Source organism: Oncorhynchus clarkii, chromosome 30 (assembly GCF_045791955.1).
Source record: "Oncorhynchus clarkii lewisi isolate Uvic-CL-2024 chromosome 30, UVic_Ocla_1.0, whole genome shotgun sequence".
In the NCBI taxonomy this organism is placed as follows: domain Eukaryota; kingdom Metazoa; phylum Chordata; class Actinopteri; order Salmoniformes; family Salmonidae; genus Oncorhynchus; species Oncorhynchus clarkii.
Genome location: NC_092176.1, coordinates 10,889,753 through 10,913,438, shown reverse-complemented (window position 1 = coordinate 10,913,438; position 23,686 = coordinate 10,889,753). Strand labels below are relative to the sequence as shown.

At 42.2% G+C, this 23,686-nt stretch overlaps 1 protein-coding gene across 1 annotated transcript; it reads left to right on the top strand.

Moving 5' to 3' along the window:
• Nucleotides 1–77: 77 nt before the first annotated feature.
• On the top strand, nt 78–23,044 carry LOC139389840 (solute carrier family 2, facilitated glucose transporter member 8-like). The gene is made up of 10 exons (XM_071136813.1): nt 78–470; nt 17,202–17,364; nt 17,536–17,742; nt 17,949–18,048; nt 19,715–19,926; nt 20,296–20,445; nt 20,634–20,742; nt 20,995–21,162; nt 21,405–21,550; nt 21,922–23,044. The coding sequence occupies exons 1-10, from the start codon at nt 382–384 to the stop codon at nt 22,087–22,089; spliced, it is 1,512 nt and encodes a 503-aa protein (XP_070992914.1). The 5' UTR covers nt 78–381; the 3' UTR covers nt 22,090–23,044.
• The last annotated feature ends 642 nt before the right edge of the window (nt 23,045–23,686 follow it).

Sequence of the window (23,686 nt, the reverse complement as noted above, 5' to 3'; positions counted from 1 at the left end):
CAAAATATGATGACATTATCTTTATACGGAACACCCTGGGAACGGCTGCAACTTAACTTTTTTTAAACGGAACCGGAAATATGAATTTATAGCAAGAATGCGAATCAGCTGATTCTGTGAAAGTAAATGACCCAATTTGACAATAACCGTCCGGTCGGTCAGTTGACAAAAGTGAAACGGATATATTTTGCTTACAAAAATATTAATATTATTATGATTTTCATAAGTTCCCGAGAATGTTCTTGTTGAATTGAGGGTTTGTAGTCTCGCGTGCGGCGTTTTTCCCTTCGCGAAGTGTTTTTGGCAAAGATTTTCGCTGGCTCTGCATGTCCAGCATCCCTGGCCTTTGTTGTTAAGTGACCGCAAACAACAGAACAAAACATGATGGAAATCCAAAATAATGAGTCGAGACGATTGCTTGATGGAGAAGAAGAGACAAGCGTAAGGTCGGAGCAGGACGAATATCTTGAGTAAGTTTGTGTTATGATTATGTCAAGAAAAGTTTTAACCCAGTGTCTTCGGTTACCCTATACCACCCAGCACGATCAAATCAGACTTTATTTGTCACATGCGCCGAATAGAACAGGAGTAGACCATACCGGGAAATGCTTACTTACAAGCCCTTAGCCAATAACGCAGTTCAAGAAAGATTTAAGAAAATATTTACGAAGTAAACTAAAGTAAAAAAGTAACACAAATAAATAACAATAACGAGGCTAAATGTGTGCGGGAGTACGTTACATGTTAGTCGAGGTAATTTGTACATGTAGGTAGGGGTAAAGTGACTATGAATGAATAATAAATAGCGAGTAGCAGCAGTGTAAAAACAAATAGGTTGGGGGTTCAATGTAAATAGTCTGGGTGGCCATTTGATTAATTGTTCAGCAGTGTTATGGCATGGGGGTAGAAGCTGTTAAGGAGCCTTTTGGTTCTAGACTTGGCACTCTGGCACTGTGCGGTAGCAGAGAGAACAGTCTATGACTTGGGTGACTGGAGTCTTTGACATTTTTTTGGGCTTCCATCTGACACTGCCTAGTATATAGGTCCTGGATGGCAGGAAGCTTGGCCCAGTATGCACTACCCTCTGTAGTGCCTTACGAGCAGTTGCCATTTCAAGCGGTGATGCAATCGGTCAGGATGTTCTCGATGGTGCAGCTGTAGAACTTTTTGAAGATCTGGGGACGCGTGCCAAATCTTTTCAGTCTCCTGAGAGGGAAAAGGTGTTGTCGTGCCCTCTTCACGACTGTCTTGGTGTGTTTGGACCATGATAGTTTGTTGGTGATGTGGACACCAAGGAACTTGAATCTCCCAACCCGCTCCACTACATCCCGTCAATGTTAATGGGGGACTGTTCGGACCGCTTTTTCCTGCAGTCCACTATCAGCTCCTTTGTCTTGCTCACATTGAGGGAGAGGTTGTTGTCCTGGCAACCACACTGCCAGGTCTCTGACCTCCTCCCTATAGGCTGTCTCATTGTTGTCGGTAATCAGGCCTACCACTGTTGTGTTGTCAGCAAACTTAATGATGGTGTTGGCGTCGTGTTTGCCCACACAGTTGTGGGTGGACAGCGAGTAGTACAGGAGGGGACTAAGTACACACCCTTGAGGGTCCCCAGTGTTGAGGATCAGTGTTGCAGATGCATTGTTGCCTACCCTTACCGCCTGGGGGTGGCCCATCAATAAGTCCAGGGTCCAGTTGCAGAGTGAGGTGTTTAATTTCAGGGTCCTTAACCTCTCTAGTATAGGGGATGCTTGCGTCCCACTTGGCCAACAGCCAGGGAAAATGCAGCATTCAAATAAAATGATCTAAAAATAAAACTTTCATTAAATCACACATGTAAGATAGTAAATTAAAGCTACACTCGTTGTGAATCCAGCCAACATGTCATATTTTTAAAAGGCTTTTCGGCAAAAGCATAAGAAGCTATTATCTGATGATAGCACAACAGTAAACAAAGAGTAGCATATTTCAACCCTGCAGGTGCTGCACAAAACGCAGAAATCCAATATGTCCCATAAACATCACAATTGGTCCTTTTGTTCGATTAATTCCGTCCATATATATCCAAAATGTCCATTTATTTGGCTGGTTTGATCCAGAAAAAAACAGCTTCCAATTTGCGCAACGTCACTACAAAATATCTCAAAAGTTGCCTGTAAACTTTGCCAAAACATTTCAAACTACTTTTGTAATACAACTTTAGGTATTTTTAAACGTTAATAATCGATCAAATTGAAGACGGGTCTATCTGTGTTCAATACAGGAAGACAACCAACCAACGCTACTTTTCAAGTCTTGCGCAACTCTCAACAGTGTTACCCAGTTCCTAGATGGCCGTACTTCTTCATTGCACAAAGGAATAACCTCAACCAAATTCCAAAGACCGGTGACATCCAGTGGAAGCGGTAGGAACTGAAATCAAGTGCCTACGAAATATAGTTTCCCAATGAGAACTCACTGAACAGACAGAGACCTCAAAAACAATTTCTGAACGGTTAGTCCTCGGGGTTTTGCCTGCTACATAAATTCTGTTATACTCAGACATGACTCAAACGGTTTTAGAAACTTCAGAGTGTTTTCTATCCAAATCTACTAATAATATGCATATCTTATATTCCTGGCATGAGTAGCAGGAAGTTGAAATTGGGCACGCTATTTATCCAAAAGTGAAAATGCTACCCCCTATACCTTAAGAAGTTAACTTAGTGATGTGCTTTGTGGGCACTATGGTGTTGAACACAGAGCTGTAGTCAATGAACAGCATTCTCACATAGGTGTTCCTTTTGTCCAAGTGGGAAAGGGCAGTGTGGAGTGCGATTTGAGATTGTGTCATCCGTGATTCTGTTGGGGCGGTATGCGAACTGGAGTGGGTCTAGGGTATCTGGGATGATACTTTTGATGTGATCCATGACCAGCCTTTCAAAGTACTTCATGGCTACCGTCGTGAGTGCTACGGGGCGGTAATCATTTAGCAGGTTAACTTCGCTTCCTTGTGCACAGGGACTATGGTGGTCTGCTTGAAACATGGAGGTATTACAGACTCAGTCTGTAATATGTCAGTGAAGACACTTGCCAGTTGGTCCGCGCATGCTTTGAGTACACGTCTTGGCAATCCGTCTGGCCCCGTGGCTTTGTGAATGTTGACCTGTTTAAAGGTCTTGCTCACATCGGTTACCGAGAGCGTTATAATACTGTCGTCCAGAACAGCTGGTGCTCTCATGAATGCTTCAGTGTTGCGAGCATAAAAGGTATTTAGCTCGTCTGGACACTCACGTCACTGGGCAGCTGGCGGCTGGGTTTCACTTTGTAGTCCATAATATTTTTCAAACCCTGCCACATCCGACAAGCGTCAGAGCCGGTGCAATGGGATGCAATCTTAATCCTGTATTGATGCTTTGCTAGTGTGATGGTTCGTCTGAGGGCGTAGCGGGATTTCTTAAAAGCGTCCAGATTAGTATCCCGCTCCTTGAAAGAGGCAGCTCTAGCCTTTAGCTCGATGCGGCGGTTGCCTGTAATCTATGGCTTCTGGTTGGGATATGTACTTACGATCACTGTGGGGACAATGTCGTCAATGCACTTATTGATGAAGCCGATGACTGAGGTGGTATACTCCTCAATGCCATTGGATGAATCCCGGAACACATTCCAGTCTGTGCTAGCAAAACTGTCCCATAGCATCTGAGTCATCTGACCACTTCTGTATTGAGCAAGTCACTGGTACTTCCTGCTTTAATTTTTGCTTGTAACCAGGAATCAGGATATAATTATGGTCAGTTTGACAAATGGAGGGAGAGTTTTGTATGAGTCTCTGTCTGTGGAGTAAAGGTGGTCTAGAGTTGTTGTTTTTTCCCCCTCTGGTTGCACATGTGACATGCTGGTAGAAATTAGGTCGAACGGATTTAAGTTTGCCTGCATTAAAGTCCCCGGCCACTAGGAGCGCCGCTGGTGGATGAGCATTTTCTTTTTTGCTTATACAGCTGGTTGAGTGCAGTCATAATTCCAGCATTGGTTTGTGGTGGTAAATAGACGGCTACTAATAATATAGATGAGAACACTTTTGGTAGATAGTGTGGTCTACAGCTTATCATAAGGTACTCTACCTCAGGCGAGCAATACCTCAAGACTTCTTTAATATTAGGCATTGTGCACCAGCTGTTATAGACAAATAGACACACCCCCGCCCTTAGCTTCTCTGTCCTGCCGATGCATGGCTAATCCCGCCAGTTCTATATTATGTGTCGTGGTTCAGCCACGACTCGGTGAAACATAAGATATAACCATTTTTAATGTCCCATTGGTAGATTAGTCTTGATCGTATATTATCAGTTTTGTTTTCCAATGATTGCACGTTGGCCAATAGAACGGATGGTAGTGGAGGTTTACTCACTCACCTACGAATTATCAGAAGGCAGCCCGACCTCCACCCCCTTTTTCACCGTCTTTTCTTCAGGAAAATGACGGGGATTTGGGCCAGTTCCCGAGAAAGCAGTATATTCTTCGCGTCGGACTCGTTAAAGAAAAATATCTTTGTCCAGTTCAAGGTGAGTAATCGCTGTTCTGATGTCCAGAAGATATTTTTGGTCATGAGACAGTAGCAGCAACATTGTGTACAAAATACGTTAAAAAAAATACAAACAATGCAAAAACATTGACAAAATAGCACATAAAACGGCAATCATCCCCTCTGGCGCCATTTCCATGCTGCGGTCAAGTCAGCCAACACCAATGATGTACACTACCCTACAGTTTATTAGGTACACCACCTTCACGAAAATGATTTGCTCTTTCTGACAGTGAATCACTTGGCTGTGGCTTTCTATATAAAGCAACCAGAAGGCATCGAGGCATTCACTTACTGTTCAATTGACCATTAGAATGGGCAAAATGAGTGACATAAGCAATTTTGAGCGTGGTATGATCGTCACTGCCAGGCGCATTGGTTCCAGTATCTCAGAAATGACCGGCCTCCTGGGCTTTTTTTTCAGTGATGCACCGACATGACATTTTTGGCCGATACCGACATCCAATATTTTCCTTGCCAAAAAAAAACAATATTTAACATTTTAGCGGCCTTGTAAGCATTCTAGTACAGTTAAATAGGTAACACACACACACACATGGACGCAGCGATCTAAGGCACTGCATCTCAGTGCAAGAGGAGTCACTACTGTCCCTGGTTCGAATCCAGCTCTATCACATCCGGCCATGATTGGGAGTCCCATAGGGCGGCGCACAATTGGCACAGCGTTGTCCGGGTTTAGCTGGGGTAGGCCGTCATTGTAAATAAGAATTTGTTCTTAACTGACTTGCCTAGTTAAATAAAGGTTACACACACACACCACACTGACCAAGAAGTTACTTTGTTGGCATTTACGTATGTCCCCATTACCAGTAAAACATCATCAAAACCTATTTATTTCACTTACTTGCTGTGCTTTCATTGTTCATTTGTTCAGTCGTTTCATTCTCAACCATGATTTCTAAGGAACGCCGTTTGGGTCTTTGTGTCAAAAAATATACTATTTGACGTGTCATATAGTACTATTTGACCAATCAGGACCTGAATATGACTGCATTTAATGCATTCATTAATTTTTTACGTAGTTATTACACATTGATTACACTATCACTTGTATTTCATATGTCACAACGATTCATCGATACGTATGCTTTGATGCTGGTAAAGTTGCAAACAATGTTCTTCCCCAAAAACATAGCAAAACAACCATCTGTTTCAGTAGCTATAGTTAGCTAGCTATGGCCCCATCCGGCCTTTTGTCGATGGTATAGGCTGGGGGTTAGGTCCCTTGATACCAATTGAGCAATGTTTCCATGCCCCAAAAAACTTTCAAACTTCCAAGTAGTTAGCCATTGAGAGTACTTTCAAATTGTAAGTATTTCTATCCAAACCAACATTATGGGTGATATTTTAATCACTCAAAGTGCTATTTTACATGGGAAACGGTGACTGTTTGGGAACTTTATTTTTTTTCCAACTATTCCTCCATACATGATCTTTCCAGATCTTTGATATCCTTCATCTGCACTTATGGACTCCTCTCTTCAATTCAAACTACAGGTTTTAAATGGGGATAAAGTCCAGAGACTCAATCAATCAAATGTATTTATAAAGTCCTTTTTACATCAGCAGTTGTCACAAAGTGCTTATACAGAAACCCAGCCTAAAACCCCAAATAACAAGCAATGCAGATATAGAAGCACAGTGTTTAGGAAAAACTCCATAGAAAGACAGGAACCTAGGAATAAAAACCTTAGAGGAACCAGGCTCTGAAGGGTGGCCAGTCCTCTTCTGGCATTGCCAGGTGGAGATTATAAGAGTACATGGCCAGGTCGTTCTTCAAGATGTTCATAGATGACCAGCATGGTCAAATAATAATCACGGTGGTTATAGAAGGTGCAACAGGTCAACACCACAGGAGTAGGGCTGGGTGACATGGCAAACAAATTTATTTATTTATATATATTTATATATATATTTGATAATTATCATGATATTAATCAAATCATGTTTAAAAGGTGAATATCTTCTTCAGACTCAAGAATGCCTGAACAAAACAAAGGCTTTAATGTTTCTTGTTAATTGTCAGAAGTAGAACTCACAAATAACATTAACTTCTCTGGGATATGTGGGACGATAGCGTCCCACCTCGCCAACAGCCAGTGAAATTGCAGGGCGCAAATTCAAAACAACAGAAATCCCATAATTAAAATTCCTCAAACATACAAGTATTTTACACCATTTTAAAGATACACTTCTTGTAAATCCAGCCACCGTGTCCGATTTCAAATAGGCTTTACGGCGAAAGCACACCAGACGATTATGTTAGGTCAGCACCTAGTCACAGAAAACCATACAGACATTTTCCAGTCAAGGAGAGGGCTCACAAAAATCAGAAATAGCAATTAAATTAATTACTAATCTTCATCAGATGGCACTCACAGGACTTCATGTTACACAATAAATGTGTGTTTTGTTCAATAAAGTTAATATTTTTGTCCAAAAACCTCATTTGAAATTGGTGTGTTATGATCAGAAATGCATTGTCTCAAACAAACATCCGGTGAAAGTGCAGAGAGCCACATCAAATTACAGAAATACCCATAATAAACATTGATTAAAGATACAAGTGTTATACAGTGCCTTGCGAAAGTATTCGGCCCCCTTGAACTTTGCAACCTTTTCAGGCTTCAAACATAGAGATATAAAACTGTATTTTTTTGTGAAGAATCAACAACAAGTGGGACACAATCATGAAGTGGAACAACATTTATTGGATATTTCAAACTTTTTTAACAAATCAAAAACTGAAAAATTGGGCGTGCAAAATTATTCAGCCCCTTTACTTTCAGTCAAGCAAACTCTCTCCAGAAGTTCAGTGAGGATCTCTGAATGATCCAATGTTGACCTAAATTACTAATGATGATAAATACAATCCACCTGTGTGTAATCAAGTCTCCGTATAAATGCACCTGCACTGTGATAGTCTCAGAGGTCCGTTAAAAGCGCAGAGAGCATCATGAAGAACAAGGAACACACCAGGCAGGTCCGAGATACTGTTGTGAAGAAGTTTAAAGCCGGATTTGGATACAAAAAGATTTCCCAAGCTTTAAACATCCCAAGGAGCACTGTGCAAGCGATAATATTGAAATGGAAGGAGTATCAGACCACTGCAAATCTACCAAAACCTGGCCATCCCTCTAAACTTTCAGCTCATACAAGGAGAAGACTGATCAGAGATGCAGCCAAGAGGCCCGTGATCACTCTGGATGAACTGCAGAGATCTACAGCTGAGGTGGGAGACTCTGTCCATAGGACAACAATCAGTCGTATATTGCACAAATCTGGCCTTTATGGAAGAGTGGCAAGAAGAAATCCATTTCTTAAAGATATCCATAAAAGTGTCGTTTAAAGTTTGCCACAAGGCACCTGGGAGACACACCAAACATGTGGAATAAGGTGCTCTGGTCAGATGAAACCAAAATTGAACTTTTTGGCAACAATGAAAAACGTTATGTTTGGCGTAAAAGCAACACAGCTCATCACCCTGAACACACCATCCCCACTGTCAAACATGGTGGTGGCAGCATCATGGTTTGGGCCTGCTTTTCTTCAGCAGGGACAGGGAAGATGGTTAAAATTGATGGGAAGATGGATGGAGCCAAATACAGGACCATTCTGGAAGAAAAGGTCTGCAAAAGACCTGAGACTGGGACAGAGATTTGTCTTCCAACAAGACAATGATCCAAAACATAAAGCAAAATCTACAATGGAATGGTTCAAAAATAAACATATTCAGGTGTTAGAATGGCCAAGTCAAAGTCCAGACCTGAATCCAATCGAGAATCTGTGGAAAGAACTGAAAACTGCTGTTCACAAATGCTCTCCATCCAACCTCACTGAGCTCGAGCTGTTTTGCAAGGAGGAATGGGAAAAAATTTCAGTCTCTCGATGTGCAAAACTGATAGAGACATACCCCAAGCGACTTACAGCTGTAATCGCAGCAAAAGGTGGCGCTACAAAGTATTAACTTAAGGGGGCTGAATAATTTTGCACGCCCAATTTTTCAGTTTTTGATTTGTTAAAAAAGTTTGAAATATCCAATAAATGTCGTTCCACTTCATGATTGTGTCCCACTTGTTGTTGATTCTTCACAAAAAAATACAGTTTTATATCTTTATGTTTGAAGCCTGAAATGTGGCAAAAGGTCGCAAAGTTCAAGGGGGCCGAATACTTTCGCAAGGCACTGTACATGGAAATATAGATAAACTTCTCCTTAATGCAACCGCTGTGTCAGATTTTAAAAATGCTTTCCGGTGAAAGCACACCATGCGATTATGTTAGGTCAGCGCTAGTCATAGAAAAACATCCAGCCATTATCCAAATAAGGAGAGGTGTCAGAAATAGCGGTATAAATATTCACTTACCTTTGATCTTGATCGGAATGCACTCCCAGGAATCCCAGTTCCACAATAAATGTTTGTTTTGTTCGATAGTCCTTCATTTATGTCCAAATACCTCCTTTTTTGTTTGCGCGTTTAGCCCAGTAATCCAAATGCATAATGCGCGATCACTTGTTCAGATGAAATGTCAAAAAAGTTCATAGAAACATGTCAAACGATGTATAGAATCAATATTTAGGATGTTTTTAACATAAATATTCAATAATGTTCCAACCGGAGAATTCCTTTGTCTTTAGAAATGCAATGGAACGCAGCTACCTCTCACGGGGGCACGCGTGATCAGCTCATGGAACTCTGCTAGACACCTGGCTCAAACAGCTCTCTTTCTCTCCCCCTTCACAGTAGAAGCCTCAAACAAGGTTCTAAAGACTGTTGATGTCTAGTGGAAGCCTTAGGAAGTGCAATGTGACTCCATAGACACTGTATATTCGATAGGCAATGACTTGAAAAACTACAAATCTCAGATTTCCCACTTCCTGGTTCGATTTTGTTCTCAGGTTTTTGCCTGCCATATGAGTTATGTTATACTCACAGACATCATTCAAACAGTTTTAGAAACTTCAGAGTGTCTATCAAAAACTACTAATAATATGCATATTCTAGCTTTTGGGCCTGAGTAGCAGGCAGTTTACTCTGGGCACCTTTTTATCCAAGCTACTTAATACTGCCCCCCCCAGTCCCAAAGAAGTTTACTCCACTTTTTTAAAAGCTATAAACCCGTACAAGAAATACAAATTTAAAAATCGTGCAAGTCAATATGCATTATAACTGTTAGCCTAATGGCACATCACAGTTGAAGTTGGTAGTTGTTCTCTTACAAGTTACAAGCAAGAAAGACGTCTGTCTACGGTCTCTGGCTTTAAAGCTGCCCCGTGGCAGGTTACTATGTTGCCACCTGTGCTAAAAACACGCTCTGGGGTGGAGCTGGTTGCAGGAATGCACAGGTAGCGCTTTGCCAGGTGGCTGACTTTAGGAATGTTTTTTGGGGGGGTGGATCTTCCACCAGTCCAGTGGATTGATTTCACTGTCAGCATCAAGAGACTGAAGGTAGCAGCTGAGTTACTTTTCTACCAACGTCTCCCTGTGCTGGGCTTGGGTTTTCATGTCCCTCATTGACCATCTCTGAGACAGCTCTTGCTTTTATGTGGCCCACCTTTGCCTCTTTGATGTAATGTGTTTTAAACCGAGGGTCGACCAACGAGGCTATGTCCAGGAGGTCATCTGTGGCTAGGTCATCATATCTCTCATTCAGATAGTCCATGACTATTGTTTTGATGGTTTGGTTGAGCTCTGTTTCACCATCATCAGGTTTCATGACCTATGTATTGAACAGGTGTAGTACTGACATAAGACTCACCAGACAGAGCATCTGTGGATTATAGGAGTGGGGTCAATGCCTGGTTGATGTACTGAAGAACATCTATATCTGTATAGGTGGGAGTGCTGGGTCTACTTGTCACTGGACAAGACCTGTGAAATGGCTCCTGCTCCAGTACTCTTTGCACCATCTTTTGATCTGATCTCCACCTAGTAGGTGACTCTGTCACCAACTTGTGCTGGGGTAGGTTGTGTTCTTTTTGAGTAACTGCCAGGTCTCTTCTTTTTCCACAAATAGGAAAAGGCACCAACCACTTTCTTACACCATAGCATCTCCCTCCTGTAGCACACGCTCCAGCAGGTATATCTCTCTAGTCACCCCCAAAACCAATTCTTTCTTTGGCCGCCTCTCCTTCCAGTTCTCTGCTGCCAATGACTGGAACGAACTACAAAAATCTCTGAAACTGGAAACACTTATCTCCCTCACTAGCTTTAAGCACCAACTTTCAGAGCAGCTCACAGATTACTGCACCTGTACATAGCCCACCTAAAATTTAGCCCAAACAACTACCTCTCTCCCTACTGTATTTATTTTATTTATTTATTTATTTTGCTCCTTTGCACCCCATTATTTTTATTTCTACTTTGCACATTCTTCCACTGAAAATCTACCATTCCAGTGTTTTACTTGCTATATTGTATTTACTTTGCCACCATGGCCTTTATTTTGCCTTTACCTCCCTTATCTCACCTCATTTACTCACATCGTATATAGACTTGTTTATACTGTATTATTGACTGTATGTTTGTTTTACTCCATGTGTAACTCTGTGTCGTATGTGTCAAACTGCTTTGCTTTATCTTGGCCAGGTCGCAATTGTAAATGAGAACTTGTTCTCAACTTGCCTACCTGGTTAAATAAAGGTGAGATAAAAATAAATAAATAAAAAACGCATTCCAATTGCTCGATCCACCCGTTTGTCTCTAGCCACTCTAAGAGAAATCGAGATTTTAATAAAATGTTAAAATCACAATAATCCATTTTAGTTATGTATAAATGTAATATTTAACGTAATCCAGTTGAAGAAAAATGCATATTTAGTTTAATCTAACCAATCACTTCAATATACACAATTGACATGGTTATTTACCAATGGCCAAGTGCAAACGATGTCCAAAACATTGCAGTCGGGTCCATCTGTTGATTTGCGCGGCCTTCTACATGTTTTCACCACTATCCGTTGTAATGCAGACCTGTCTGTCTTGAATGAGTCCCCAGGAGGCGAGAGCGTCAATGAGCCCCTCTGCTATAGCTTCACCCGTGTGGTCATTGGGAAAGTATGATGTTTGAAGGCATTTATTTAGAAGATTCCACTCTTTTGTCAATATAGTGGATAGTGAAGCTAATATAAGGCTCTGACGTGCGACTAGACCACATATCGGTAGTAATAGCAAAATACGTCAAATCTATCTTGAGCTGTTCCTCAACTTTATCCCTACACAGAAATGTTTGCGGCCAGGGAGCACTTACCTGGGGTCAGTTAAATTGATAAACCTTCCTTTTCAACTGTGCTGATTTGTAACAATGCATAATAGCATTTGTGATTGCTCGTAGAGCATAAACGCTGTCAGTGTTGACTGCTTCGGGCGAACATCCCTAGATTGGCTGGTGCTTGAGGAGAGTTTATCAATACCGTGGCGCAAACTCAAACTTTCTACATGTTCCAAAGAGTGATTTTGCTTCAGATGATGAAAAAGGTTTGTCGTATTACTTGGTAGCCACCGGTCTACGGCACAATTTGCAATGAACATTGCTCTGCTCTTTGTCGGACTTCAAAAAGCCAAACCACTTTCAAATAACTGAAACAGTTGAACCCTTTTCATCAATATTTTCTTCATTGGAAGCTGCTCCTTCTCCATGGCCATCACTGCCACTGTTTTCACCTACATCACTCATTTTTCGTGGTTAATAGTGGCTACTCCATCACTCGAGGTGCCAAGTGGTTTTTAATGGGCGTATACCTCTCCACGTGCATATTGTCACTTCTCCGCACGTTCCTGCTGCGTCACAGAGGTGAAATGGACTGTTGTACCTAATTATTCTATATCGACATTATTGAAAATTAATCTAAACATTTTACATCGTTATTGAGGTATGTAATTACCTCTAATTATTAATTTATCGCCCAGCCCTACTCAGGAGTAAATGTCAATGGCATTCAAAGGTGTAGCGAGAGTGTCAGTCGAACAGCGGATCCGGGACAAGGTAGCTCGTCCAGTGAACAGGTTAGGGTTCCATAGCTGCAGGCAGAACAGCAGAAACTGGATCAGCAGCATGACCAGGTGGACTGGGGAAGGGGACAGACAGTAATTGTCAGGCCAGGTAGTCCTGAGGCATGGTCCTAGAATCTCCTGGAGGGAGAAAGAGAGGGGAGAATTAGATAAATACGTAAGATCACACAGGACACCAGATAAGACAGGAGAATTACACCAGATATGACAGACTGGCATTAGCCCCCTGGCACGTAGACTATTGCAGCATAGATACTGGACACTGAGACAGGGGGATCGGGGGACACTGTGGCCCAATCCAAAGTTACCCCTGGACAGGGCCAACCAGGCAGGAGATGTAACCCCACCCATTTTGCCCAAGCACCGCCCCCATACCACCAAAGGGATATCAACAGACCACTAACTTACTACCCTGACACAAGGTTGCGTATACCCCACAAAGATCTCCCCCACCGCACAAACCAGAGGAGCTGCAAAACCGGACAAGAAAATAACGACAGTGACTCAACCCACTCAAGTCGAGTATAGCAACAAAGTCTGGCACTACGTGTTGCACCCCTCCTAGGGACGGAGAGCATGCCAGTGACCCAACCCCGTAATAGGATCAGAGGCAGAGAATCCCTGTGGAGCGAAAGGAGTCAGCCAGGCAGAGACCGCAAGGGTGGTTCGTCACTCCAGTGCCTTGCCATTCACATTCGCACCCCTGGGCCAGACTACATTCAATCATAGGACCTACTGAAGAGATGAGTCTTTATTAAAGACTTAAACGGTTGAGACCGGGTCTGCATCTCACATGGATTGGAAGACCATTCCATACAAATGTTGCTATATTGAAGAAAGCCCTGCCTCCAGCTGGTTGCTTAGATATTCTAGGAACAATAAGGAGGCCTGCGTCTTGTGACTGTAGTGCACGTTTTTGTTTAACTAGGAAAGTCAGTAAAGAACAAATTCTTATTTTCAATGACAGCCTAGGAACAATGGGTTAAGGGACAGAACAACAGATTTTTACCTTGTCAGCTCGGGATTTGATCTTGCAACTTTTCAGTTACAAGTCCAACACTCTAACCATTAGGCTACCTGCCGCCCCAGGTAGCCATACCGTAGGTATGTACGGCAGAACCAAATCGGAGAGATGGGTAGAAGCAAATCCATGTAATGCTTTGTAGGCTAGCCTTAAAAAAGCCAGTGTATGGAGGCTAGCACTGGAGTAATAAGAATGTTAGGGTTCAACTCAAGATTTTGTCAGCTGTATTTAGCACTAATCCGGGTAACCAGAGACTAAAGCATTGTAGTAGTCTAATCTTGAAGTGACAAATCATGGATTAGTTTTTCTGCGTAATTTTTGGCCAAAAAGTTTCTGATTTTTGCAATGTTACAAAGATGGAAAGAATTGCTCCTGAAATATTTTTGATAAGTTCGTCAAAGGGAGATCAGGGTCCAGAGTAACGGCGAGGTCCTTCACAATGATATTTGAGATGACTGTACAACCATTGAGAGTTGTCAGATCAAACAGCAGATCTTTGTTTCTCGGGACCTAGAACTAGCATCTGTTTTGTCCGAGTTTAAAAGTAAAACATTTGCCGCCATCCACTTCCTTATGTCTCAAACACAGGCTTGTAGGGTTAGGCAATTTTGGGGCTACACCATGTTTCATTGAAATGTACAGATGTGTGTCATCAGCATAACATAACAAGTTGACATTGGGTTTTCATATGACATCACCAAGTGTGGGGGTGTGCATGGACTGCACCAGATTTGCCACTTCTTGCTGTGAGATGGTCCCCCACTCTTCCACCAAGAAACCTGCAAGGTCCCAGACATTTCTGGGGGGAATGTCCCTAGCACTGACCCTCCGATCCAACAGGTCCCAGACGTGCTCTATGGGATTGAGATCCGGGCTCTTTGCTGTCCATGGCAGAACACCGACATTCCGGTCTTGCAGTAAATCACACACAGAATGAGCAGTATGGCTGGTGGCATTGTCATGCTGGAGGGTCATGTCAGGATGTCTTCCCTGTAACGCACAGCATTGATATTTCCTTGCAATGACAACAAGCTCAGTCCGATGATGCTGTGACATACTGCCCCAGACCATGACGGACCCTCCATCTCCAAATCGATCCTGCACCAGAGTACAGGCCTCGGTGTAACGCTCATTCTTTTGACGATATACGCGAATCCAACCATCTCACCCCTGGTGAGACAAAACTGTGACTCGTCAGTGAAGAGCACTTTTTGCCAGTCCTGTCTGGTCCAGCGACGGTGGGTTTGTGCCCATGGGCGACGTTGTTGCCGGTGATGTCTGGTGAGGACCTGGTGCGGACAGTCTGAGCACTGATTGAGGGATTGTGCGTTCCTGGTGTAACTCGGGCAGTTGTTGCCATCCTGTACCTGTCTCGCAGGTGTGATGTTTGGGTATACCGATCCTGTGCAGGTTTTGTTACACCCAGTCTGCCATTGCAAGGACGATCAGCTGTCCGTCCTGTCTCCCTGTAGCTCTGTCTTAGGCGTCTCACAGTACGGACATTGCAATTTATTTCCCTGTCCACATCTGCAGTCCTCATGCCTCCTTGCAGCATGCCTAAGGCACATTCACACAGATGATCAGGGACCCTGGGCATCTTTTTTTTGTGTTTTTCAGAGTCAGTAGAAAGGCCTCTTTAGTGTCCTAAGTTTTCATAACTGTGACCATAATTGCCTACTGTCTGTAAGCTGTTAGTGTGTTAATGACCGTTGCACAGGTGCATGTTCATTAATTGTTTATGGTTCATTGAACAAGCATGGGAAACCGTGTTTAAACCCTTTACAATGAAGATCTGTGAAGTTATTTGGATTTTTACGAATTATCTTTGAAAGACGGGGTCCTGAAAAGGGGACATTTATTGTTTTGCTGAGTGTGTGTTTTATATGTGTGAAAACAATAGTGGTCCTAGAACAGAACACTGAAACTTACCATTGATTTGTCAGAGGACAAACCATCCACAGAGGTTAGCTGATGTCTTTCCAACAGATAAGATCTAAACCAGGCAAAAACTTGTCAGTGTAGACCAATTTAAGGTTTCCAATCTCTCCAAAACAATGTGGTGATCGATGGTGTCGAAAGCGACATTATGGTCTAGGAGCACGAGGACAGAGGCAGGGCCTTGGTCTTACGCCATTAAAAGATAATTTACCACCTTTACGGGTGCTGTTTCAGTACTATGAATAGGTCTAAAACCAGACTGGAGTGTTTTGTAAACTTGATTTGTCTTCAGGAAGGCAGTGAGTTGCTGAGCAACTGCTTTTTTTCCAAAGATTTGAGAGGAATGGGAGATTTGATATAGGCCATTTTTATTTGTTATTTTATTTTTGGGTGGTCAAGGTTGGTCTTATTCAGGAGAGGCTTTATTACTGCCACTTTTAGTGAGTTTGGTACACATCCAGAGGATAGGGAGCTGTTTATTACACAGAGTTACACAAATTACGAGCATAAGAACATCAGAAGCCTTTTGAAATCACCTATACTAATTTCTGGTGGAAAAATACATTGTTTTCACCTCCAACATTCCTGCTCTACAGCACCACAGGGTTTCATGTTTTTCAAGCGATAACATATGAAATTATCTGACGTTAATGACAATTTTTTTTAAAATCTTGTAATTAAGTCAGTCATAAATATATCATTTTCAAGCACAAATTATCTTTCTTACATGATTCTGTATTTAGAAAGCAAGCGTATAACGTCACAGGAAGGGTATAGCTGGCTCAAACTTGTGTGTGTGCGCGCGCTTAGATCAGGAGTGAGGGCTGGTTCGGGTGTGTCTCCCCCTCCCCTGTGCAACACCTTCTGTTTTCCCTCCTCTCCATCCCCTCCCTCGCTTTTCTCCTGTCATCTGCCTCATCCCTCTCTCCTGTGTCCACGCCTCATAGTTCCCCTGGGAACCCTGTAAGGGAGACAGACGAGAGAGGTTAATGTTAGGAACAGTTCCAAGGGGCAAGTATTGAAATGAACATCATTCAAGAGGCTGCATAGAATTGGTGTGTGTCAGCTCCTTTTAAGATGTGGCATAATATTGTCACTTTGTGGTATGCAATTGTCATCATACTGGATCAATTATCTACTAGTGACACACTTTAAAAATAAAAAAGTTTACCAGACATTTTCAATGTGGATTTCCTAGGAGTCATCAAAGTACACTTTAATAGAAGTACAGAAAATAATGCTTAAGATAAAGAATAGACCAAGTAAAATGTAGTTATTTAACACTTTAAAGAAATGTATGCAAAACTGAAATATACGTTTGGTATGATTTTTGTGGAATATTTGAATGTGTGCTTCAAACTGTTTGCTTGGAATGATTTGTAGCGATCGTCTCCATCTGTGCATCCGACTCAGTTTCCCTACCAGAAAACAAGCGGCGCCGGTAAAGTCTTGTGTATTCGAGCACCCAAATTCAGGGGGATGGCTTAACTGCATTTTGTGAGTGTCTGCTTACTTGACAGCAGTAGCATACTGTAGTTTTTACTAAAAACATGGTCTAGTTTTGTTGGGTTGGTGAAGTCTTGCATGTAAATAGTGTTGTTACAGTAAAGCTAATTTTTTAACCCCATCTGTTCTATATTTTCAACAGCAAGGTGAAGAATGGAAAGTTGTACCTTGCCACTTTTGCAGCAGTCCTTGGCCCCCTGAGTTTTGGGTTCGTGTTAGGGTACAGCTCCCCTGCCATCCCTGAACTAAGCACAATCACTGACCCAAGATTACAACTAGACAAAGAAGAGGCTTCCTGGTTTGGGGTAAGATAGCATTATTGTCATGCCCCCCCCCCCCTCATAACCCAACCAGGATGAGCTTTGGGTGATTGTCATGCTATAACACGGACTTTTCCTGGTCAGGTCGGGGCCCTAATCATTCCTGAGTGGATTGAAGTGGACATTATCCATTTAATTGACTGTTCTGTTTTTCAGTCTATCGTGACGATAGGAGCTGCTATAGGGGGTCTACTCGGAGGTTGGATGGTGGACAAGATCGGGAGGAAGCTGAGTCTTATGTTCTGCTCCATACCTTATATCTTTGGTTTTACTATCATCATTGCTGCTCAGAATGTCTGGATGCTGTATCTTGGAAGGGTCCTCACAGGACTGGCAAGTGGGGTTACATCTCTAGTGGTCCCAGTAAGTACTATGGAATGTCTACTCTGATGCTATCTGCTTAAATTGACCAAGATGCATGACTGTATAAATGAATGCATGTATTCTAATTAGTTTATTTCCTCATATATTCCTATTTTACGTTGTACGTCTGTTTTATCGCTTCTAGCAATATGTCATGCTTCGTACTCTTCCTGTGTGAACAATTTTTCTCTTCCTCTGTGCTCTAGCTGTACATCTCAGAGATGGCCCATGAGCGTGTCCGTGGGGCAATGGGCTCCTGTGTTCAACTCATGGTGGTCACAGGAATCATGGGAGTATATATAGCAGGTACGCACACCACAGATGTCCATTTGTTAGCAGCATTTTAATGTTATGATTTATTGGTTTGAATCTCATGAGAAATGTTATATGCCATTTGTATACTGTATCTGGTCAGCAGACAGGATTTGACAAGCATCTGACCATGTCATTAAGGGTTTGTCAGTGTTGTACAATTTTATGACAGAGGTTACAGCAGTAGTCATACGGGTAGAGGTAGTTGTAGAGGGCAATATTTTAATGATGTGGTGTTTTGTTCAAGGTACAAACCACCATCAAAGGCTATTCAGCTGCAATCGGTATTGTCATGTGATTATCATCGCCAGGCATGATCAAGATTCCAGCCTACTAACTGAGAATGCTCTCATTTATGCCGGCCTCACAAGCCACCGCTAAACCTAATCTAGTTACCGACATACCATGCGTGTTTCTCCATTTTCTTCCTCAATAGACAGTACCATTGCAGGAGCGGTTGGCTGTTTTGTGTCCATAGTCTCTAATATTTAGAGGCAAATGGTCTCTGGCTGAGGAATATTGAAAGTAAGAAACGTTTCATTAACTCATTTCCTGTATATGCTCTTCTAAATATGAATTTCAATTTAATGAACCGGGGTGATGGATTTGCCTTGTACGAGCTATCCTGATCTAATTCGTGCTAGGCTAGTGATGGATACTAATAATCAACATTCTACATTTTCAGTGTTCATGTTCTGGAGTTACCTTGTAAAAAAATAATAATAAATAAAAAACATAAAATTACGTAATATCAACAACACAGCTGTGGAATCCCGAACTTATTAGTTTATTTTCACACGGAATGACTCTACTAGGGTCATCACACTACTGCCTTCTCACATTCCATACTCTACTGTCTCTCTGCCTCCAGTGACTCGCTCCAGCAGGTTCATGCTCTACAACATCCGTAGAGTAGGACCCTACCTCACACAGGAAGTGGCGCAGGTCCTAGTCCAGGCACTTGTCATCTCACGTCTGGACTACTGCAACTCTCTGTTGGCTGGGTGCCATCAAACCCCTGCTATTTATCCAGAACGCTGCAGCCTGCCTGGCGTTCAACCTTCCCATGTCACCCCGCTCCTCCGCATGCTCCACTGGCTTCCAGTCAAAGCTCACATCCACTACAAGACCATGGTACTTGACTACGGAGCAGCAAGAGGAACTGCCCCTCCCTACCTTCAAGCTATCCTCATCCCTACACCCCAACCCGAGCACTTCGTTTTTCCACCTCTGGTCTCATGGCCCTCCCACCCCCTATGGGAGGGCAGCTCCCACTCAGCCCGGTCTTCTCTGTCCTGGTACCACAATGTTGGAACCAGCTTCCCCCTGAAGCTAGGACAGCAGAGTCCCTGCCCATCTTCCCGAAAACATCTGAAACCCTACCTCTTCAAAGAGTATCTTAAATAATCACAACCATCACCCTCCCCCTCGCACCCCCTACTCACCCCACCTTTCATGAACTAACACTCGCACTTGACTTCCCCCCCTTTACTAGCGCTGACTTTGCTGATAGCTACTTTATTGAGAAAAATGTACTTCCTGTGACTGAGATATGTGTTTGTCCCACCTACATGTAGCTATCTTAAGATGAATGCACTTAACTGTAAGTCGCTCTGGATAATGGCGTCTGCTAAATGACTTAAATGTAGATGCTTCCCAGGGCTGTCACTGGACTGGCGCTGGCTAGCGATCTGCTGCTCCATCCCTCCCACCCTGATGATGGTGTTCATGTGTTTCATGCCTGAGACGCCCAGGTTCCTGCTCTCTCAGGGTAAACGGAGGGAAGCTGAGGAGGCACTGCAATTTCTGAGGGGGCCAGACGCCCCTGCAGAGTGGGAGTGTGCCCGCATCGAGGATGCTTCTGACGACCAGGTGAGCTTTGCGTATTCCCTTGTAATCTTGAAGTATCAGACTTGCTTTTAGAAAGGCATTATGCCATTTCACAATGTGTGCGACAAAGGTATTGATTGTAGAATAATACTCAGGTAGGGAGAGAGAGTCACACCGCTGTGTTACAATTGTTATTGCGGTACCTCTCTTCACTTGCATGGTTATGTGTCTGAGTAAGTATATTTAGGTCAGCCCCACTACTGTGGGGAACCAGAGCAGAGAGAAACGGTTGTCCTCTACGTTGTGGATTTAGTCTGAGGAGAATCTGGAACAAAGAAGCATGCTAACACATCTGACCCATGTTAATTGGCATTAGAGGGTGTGATGACTGTGTGCTTTGTGTTAAACCAGGGAGGTAGGTTTGGGATGGCTGATCTTAAGGATCCTGGAGTATACAAGCCCCTTGGAGTGGGCATCATGTTGATGCTCTTCCAGCAGCTCACCGGTATCAACGCCATCATGTTCTATGCTGAGACTATCTTTGAGAAGGCCCATTTTAAGGTAAGAATTGTTCAGTGTTATCTGTATTTTGGCAGCTGGACCGACCAATGCTTTATTTTTATTTATTTATTGTAATTGTACTATTCATAAGCTGTAAATTGATTATCTAAGTACTATAGATACTATGAATATTGACATACCAGTGCGGTTATATGTAATAAAATAACAGGTGATTATTTGTTTTTCAGAACAGCAATGTTGCTACGGTAGTAGTAGCAGCAACCCAGGTAGTATTCACTGCAGTAGCAGCATTGGTCATGGACCGCGCTGGAAGGAAGCTTCTCCTCATCCTCTCTGGTGTGTGTCTGTCTCTGTCTGCGTGTTATCAGTTGCTTATCTTTCTCCTCCACTGATTTTATAATGCATCAATAGAGTCCTTTGTAGCAATCGCTCTCCAAAATTGTAGGGCGGAAATAAGGCACTGTCAAGCTTGACATCAAATTACCACACCCATCACCCAAACTGGGCCCCAACTACCTGAAAATCCATGTTCAATTGTGAAAAGAAATGTCCCTCTCTCTCTCTTCCTCCCTCTCTTTCTCTATTAAGGAGTGTTTATGTGTCTAAGCACTGCTGCCTTTGGTGTCTACTTCAAGTTGTCCAGTGAAACCCATGGTAACTCCTCAGGACTCTCTCTAGTAGAGAGTCCCCTTGCCCAGAACCCTGCGGCTGATCTGTCATGGCTCGCACTGTCCAGCATGGGCTTCTTCATCACAGGTGAACCCCACTCTTAAATTGTGACTATTGGGGCCCAGCAAACTATCCTGGCTAGATAAAAACAATTAAATTAATTGTCTGCATTGCCTAGTAATGTTTCTTTTAGAGTATAGTTGGTTTAGTCACCTGTAAATTCTTACATGTGTTTTGAACTTACTATCATTCATACATTTTAAGTTCAGATCTGACATTTAGCTTAGTGTGAAACTTATTCTAATCGTCATACCTTGTGGTCAATTCAGGGTTCTCTCTTGGTTGGGGTCCCATCCCCTGGCTGGTGATGTCAGAGATCTTTCCCACGCGAGTAAAGGGGTTTGCCAGCTCTGTTTGTGTCCTCACCAACTGGGGCTCTGCCTTCGTCATCACCAAGACCTTCCAGAACCTGATGGTGAGCTGCTGTTGATTTTGGGCATCCTATATGACAGATGTGGGGGATAAAGAGATGTTGAGCGGGCCGATAAAGAGGGTTTGTGAGGAAGCCATTTAGCAGTTGTGGTTTTACTGGTTCGCATTTTCTTAGCCAAGCAGAGACACAAATGTCTATATGCGAACTTTAACAAAAAATGTATTACAGATATACAAACATTGCTGTGTATACAGATAGACACTTAATGCGCTGAACAAAGAAGTTTACTCTGCAGTTCATGTGTAGTGTCAGTACATTTTTAGAGGATCAGCTCAGAGGTCTATAAGGTAATGCTGGTAACTGTAAGGATGTATTTGGGTATTGTAATAACAATCCATGAAAATGTATTTCAGGATCTCCTAACCAGTGCTGGAACCTTCTGGCTGTTCTCTGGGTGTTGTGCGCTCAACATAGTCTTCACCATCATCTTTGTCCCGGAAACCAAAGGCAAGACTCTGGAGCAGATCCAGGCACGTTTCAAAGGGACTCCAGAACAATTAAGCTACAATAGACCAACTTAACATCAATGCCAAATATAACCTCAGCAAGGACAGTACAGTTTGGAGGGTCTCATGATACCTTGTGATTGATAGTTCTCTGGATGGTCCTTTAAGATGGGATAATCTATCGCTTTCTCTTACTTGAAAAAGTATAATGGTTGTGGCTGAGTATTATGCTCTACTCTGACTTAGTAGCGGGTCCTGGAGTCTGGGCTTTTGGCCTGTTGGGCATCCTGAATGAATGCTGGACCTCTTAAGCAAGCTTTTAATGGTACTTTTACTATTTCTTTTCACTGGAGTAATTAAATTCACACATTCAAGAAAATATTTATGAACCTGAGATATTTGTAAATTTTACTTATTGATAATAATAAGAACGATTACACAAACATAATGAAACACACTTTTTGTATGTATTATTTTTTCCAGTACACAAACGTTTATTGCATTATTCAAATGTGAGAAGACAAATGTTTTAGCCCGTAATGATAATTGAATAGTTCCAAAAATAATATTTTGTTGTTGGCTGATGTAATGTTCTGTTTATACCATGTGGGTATACTATGGGTTACTGATGCACTTGTAATACAGGTATAGCTGTTAAAAACTAATGCACTGAGCACATCTACACAACACTGACACTTTCTATACAGGTGAACCTTTGAACATAAAGAACCAGGAGAAGCTGTGCTATGGTTTTAAATGTTGTTTCTGTACATTTGTAAGTGTGCACTAATGTCCTCTTGGAATTATAATTTTTCATGTCTTTTCAAATAACTATGTTAATACTCTTTTTCCACCTTTCTAAAAAAAAGTATGTAATTCATGTGATTTTGTTAAGAATGGTTGTGTGAATACAATTTAAAGTATCAATGCACACTGTCATTTAATTGACAGTTCCAAAACATTGGAACTCAAAGTGCTACACTTGTGAATGGTATAATATCGTGTTAATAAAAGAGATTTGTCTATCATAGAAGCACCTTCATATTTTCCTTATGTATTCTATTTTGGTTTTTTCCCCTGAATGGTTCTAGGGGTTATTGTGTTGTTCAGTGGGCACTCTTAACTACAAGATTTTACGGAGTTACTGTTCATATAAGGAAATCAGTCAACTAAAAATGGTTTATTTAACCTTTATTTTAATAGGGCAGACACATTAAGACCTAGATCTCTTTTACAAATGTGCCCTGTATATACTACATAAATATACACATGATACCCAATATACACTGACAAAAATATAAACACAACATGTAAACTGTTGGTTTCATGAGCTGAAATAAAAGATCCCAGACATATGCACAAAAACGTAATACTTTAAAATGATGTGCACAAATTTGTTTACATGCCTGTTAGTGAGCATTACTCCTTTGCCAAGATAATCCATCCACTTGACAGGTGTGGTATATCAAGAAGCTGTTTAAACAACATGATCATTACACAGATGCACCTTGTGCTGGAGACAAAAGGCCACTCAAATGTGTAGTTATGTCACAACACGATGCCGAAGATGTCTCAAGTTCTGAGGGAGCATGCAATTGGCATGCTGACAGCAGAAATGTCCACCAGAGTTGTTGCCAGAGAATTGAATGTTAATTTCTCTACCATAAGCCGC

Excerpts from the sequence above, each read along its gene's own strand:
- LOC139389840 (XM_071136813.1), top strand. The coding sequence starts at position 382 with ATGATGGAAATCCAAAATAATGAGTCGAGACGATTGCTTGATGGAGAA. Across the intron at positions 18,049-19,714 it reads CATGGGAGTATATATAGCAG|GGCTGTCACTGGACTGGCGC; the intron begins GTACGCACACCA and ends GATGCTTCCCAG. Across the intron at positions 21,163-21,404 it reads CATGGGCTTCTTCATCACAG|GGTTCTCTCTTGGTTGGGGT; the intron begins GTGAACCCCACT and ends TGGTCAATTCAG.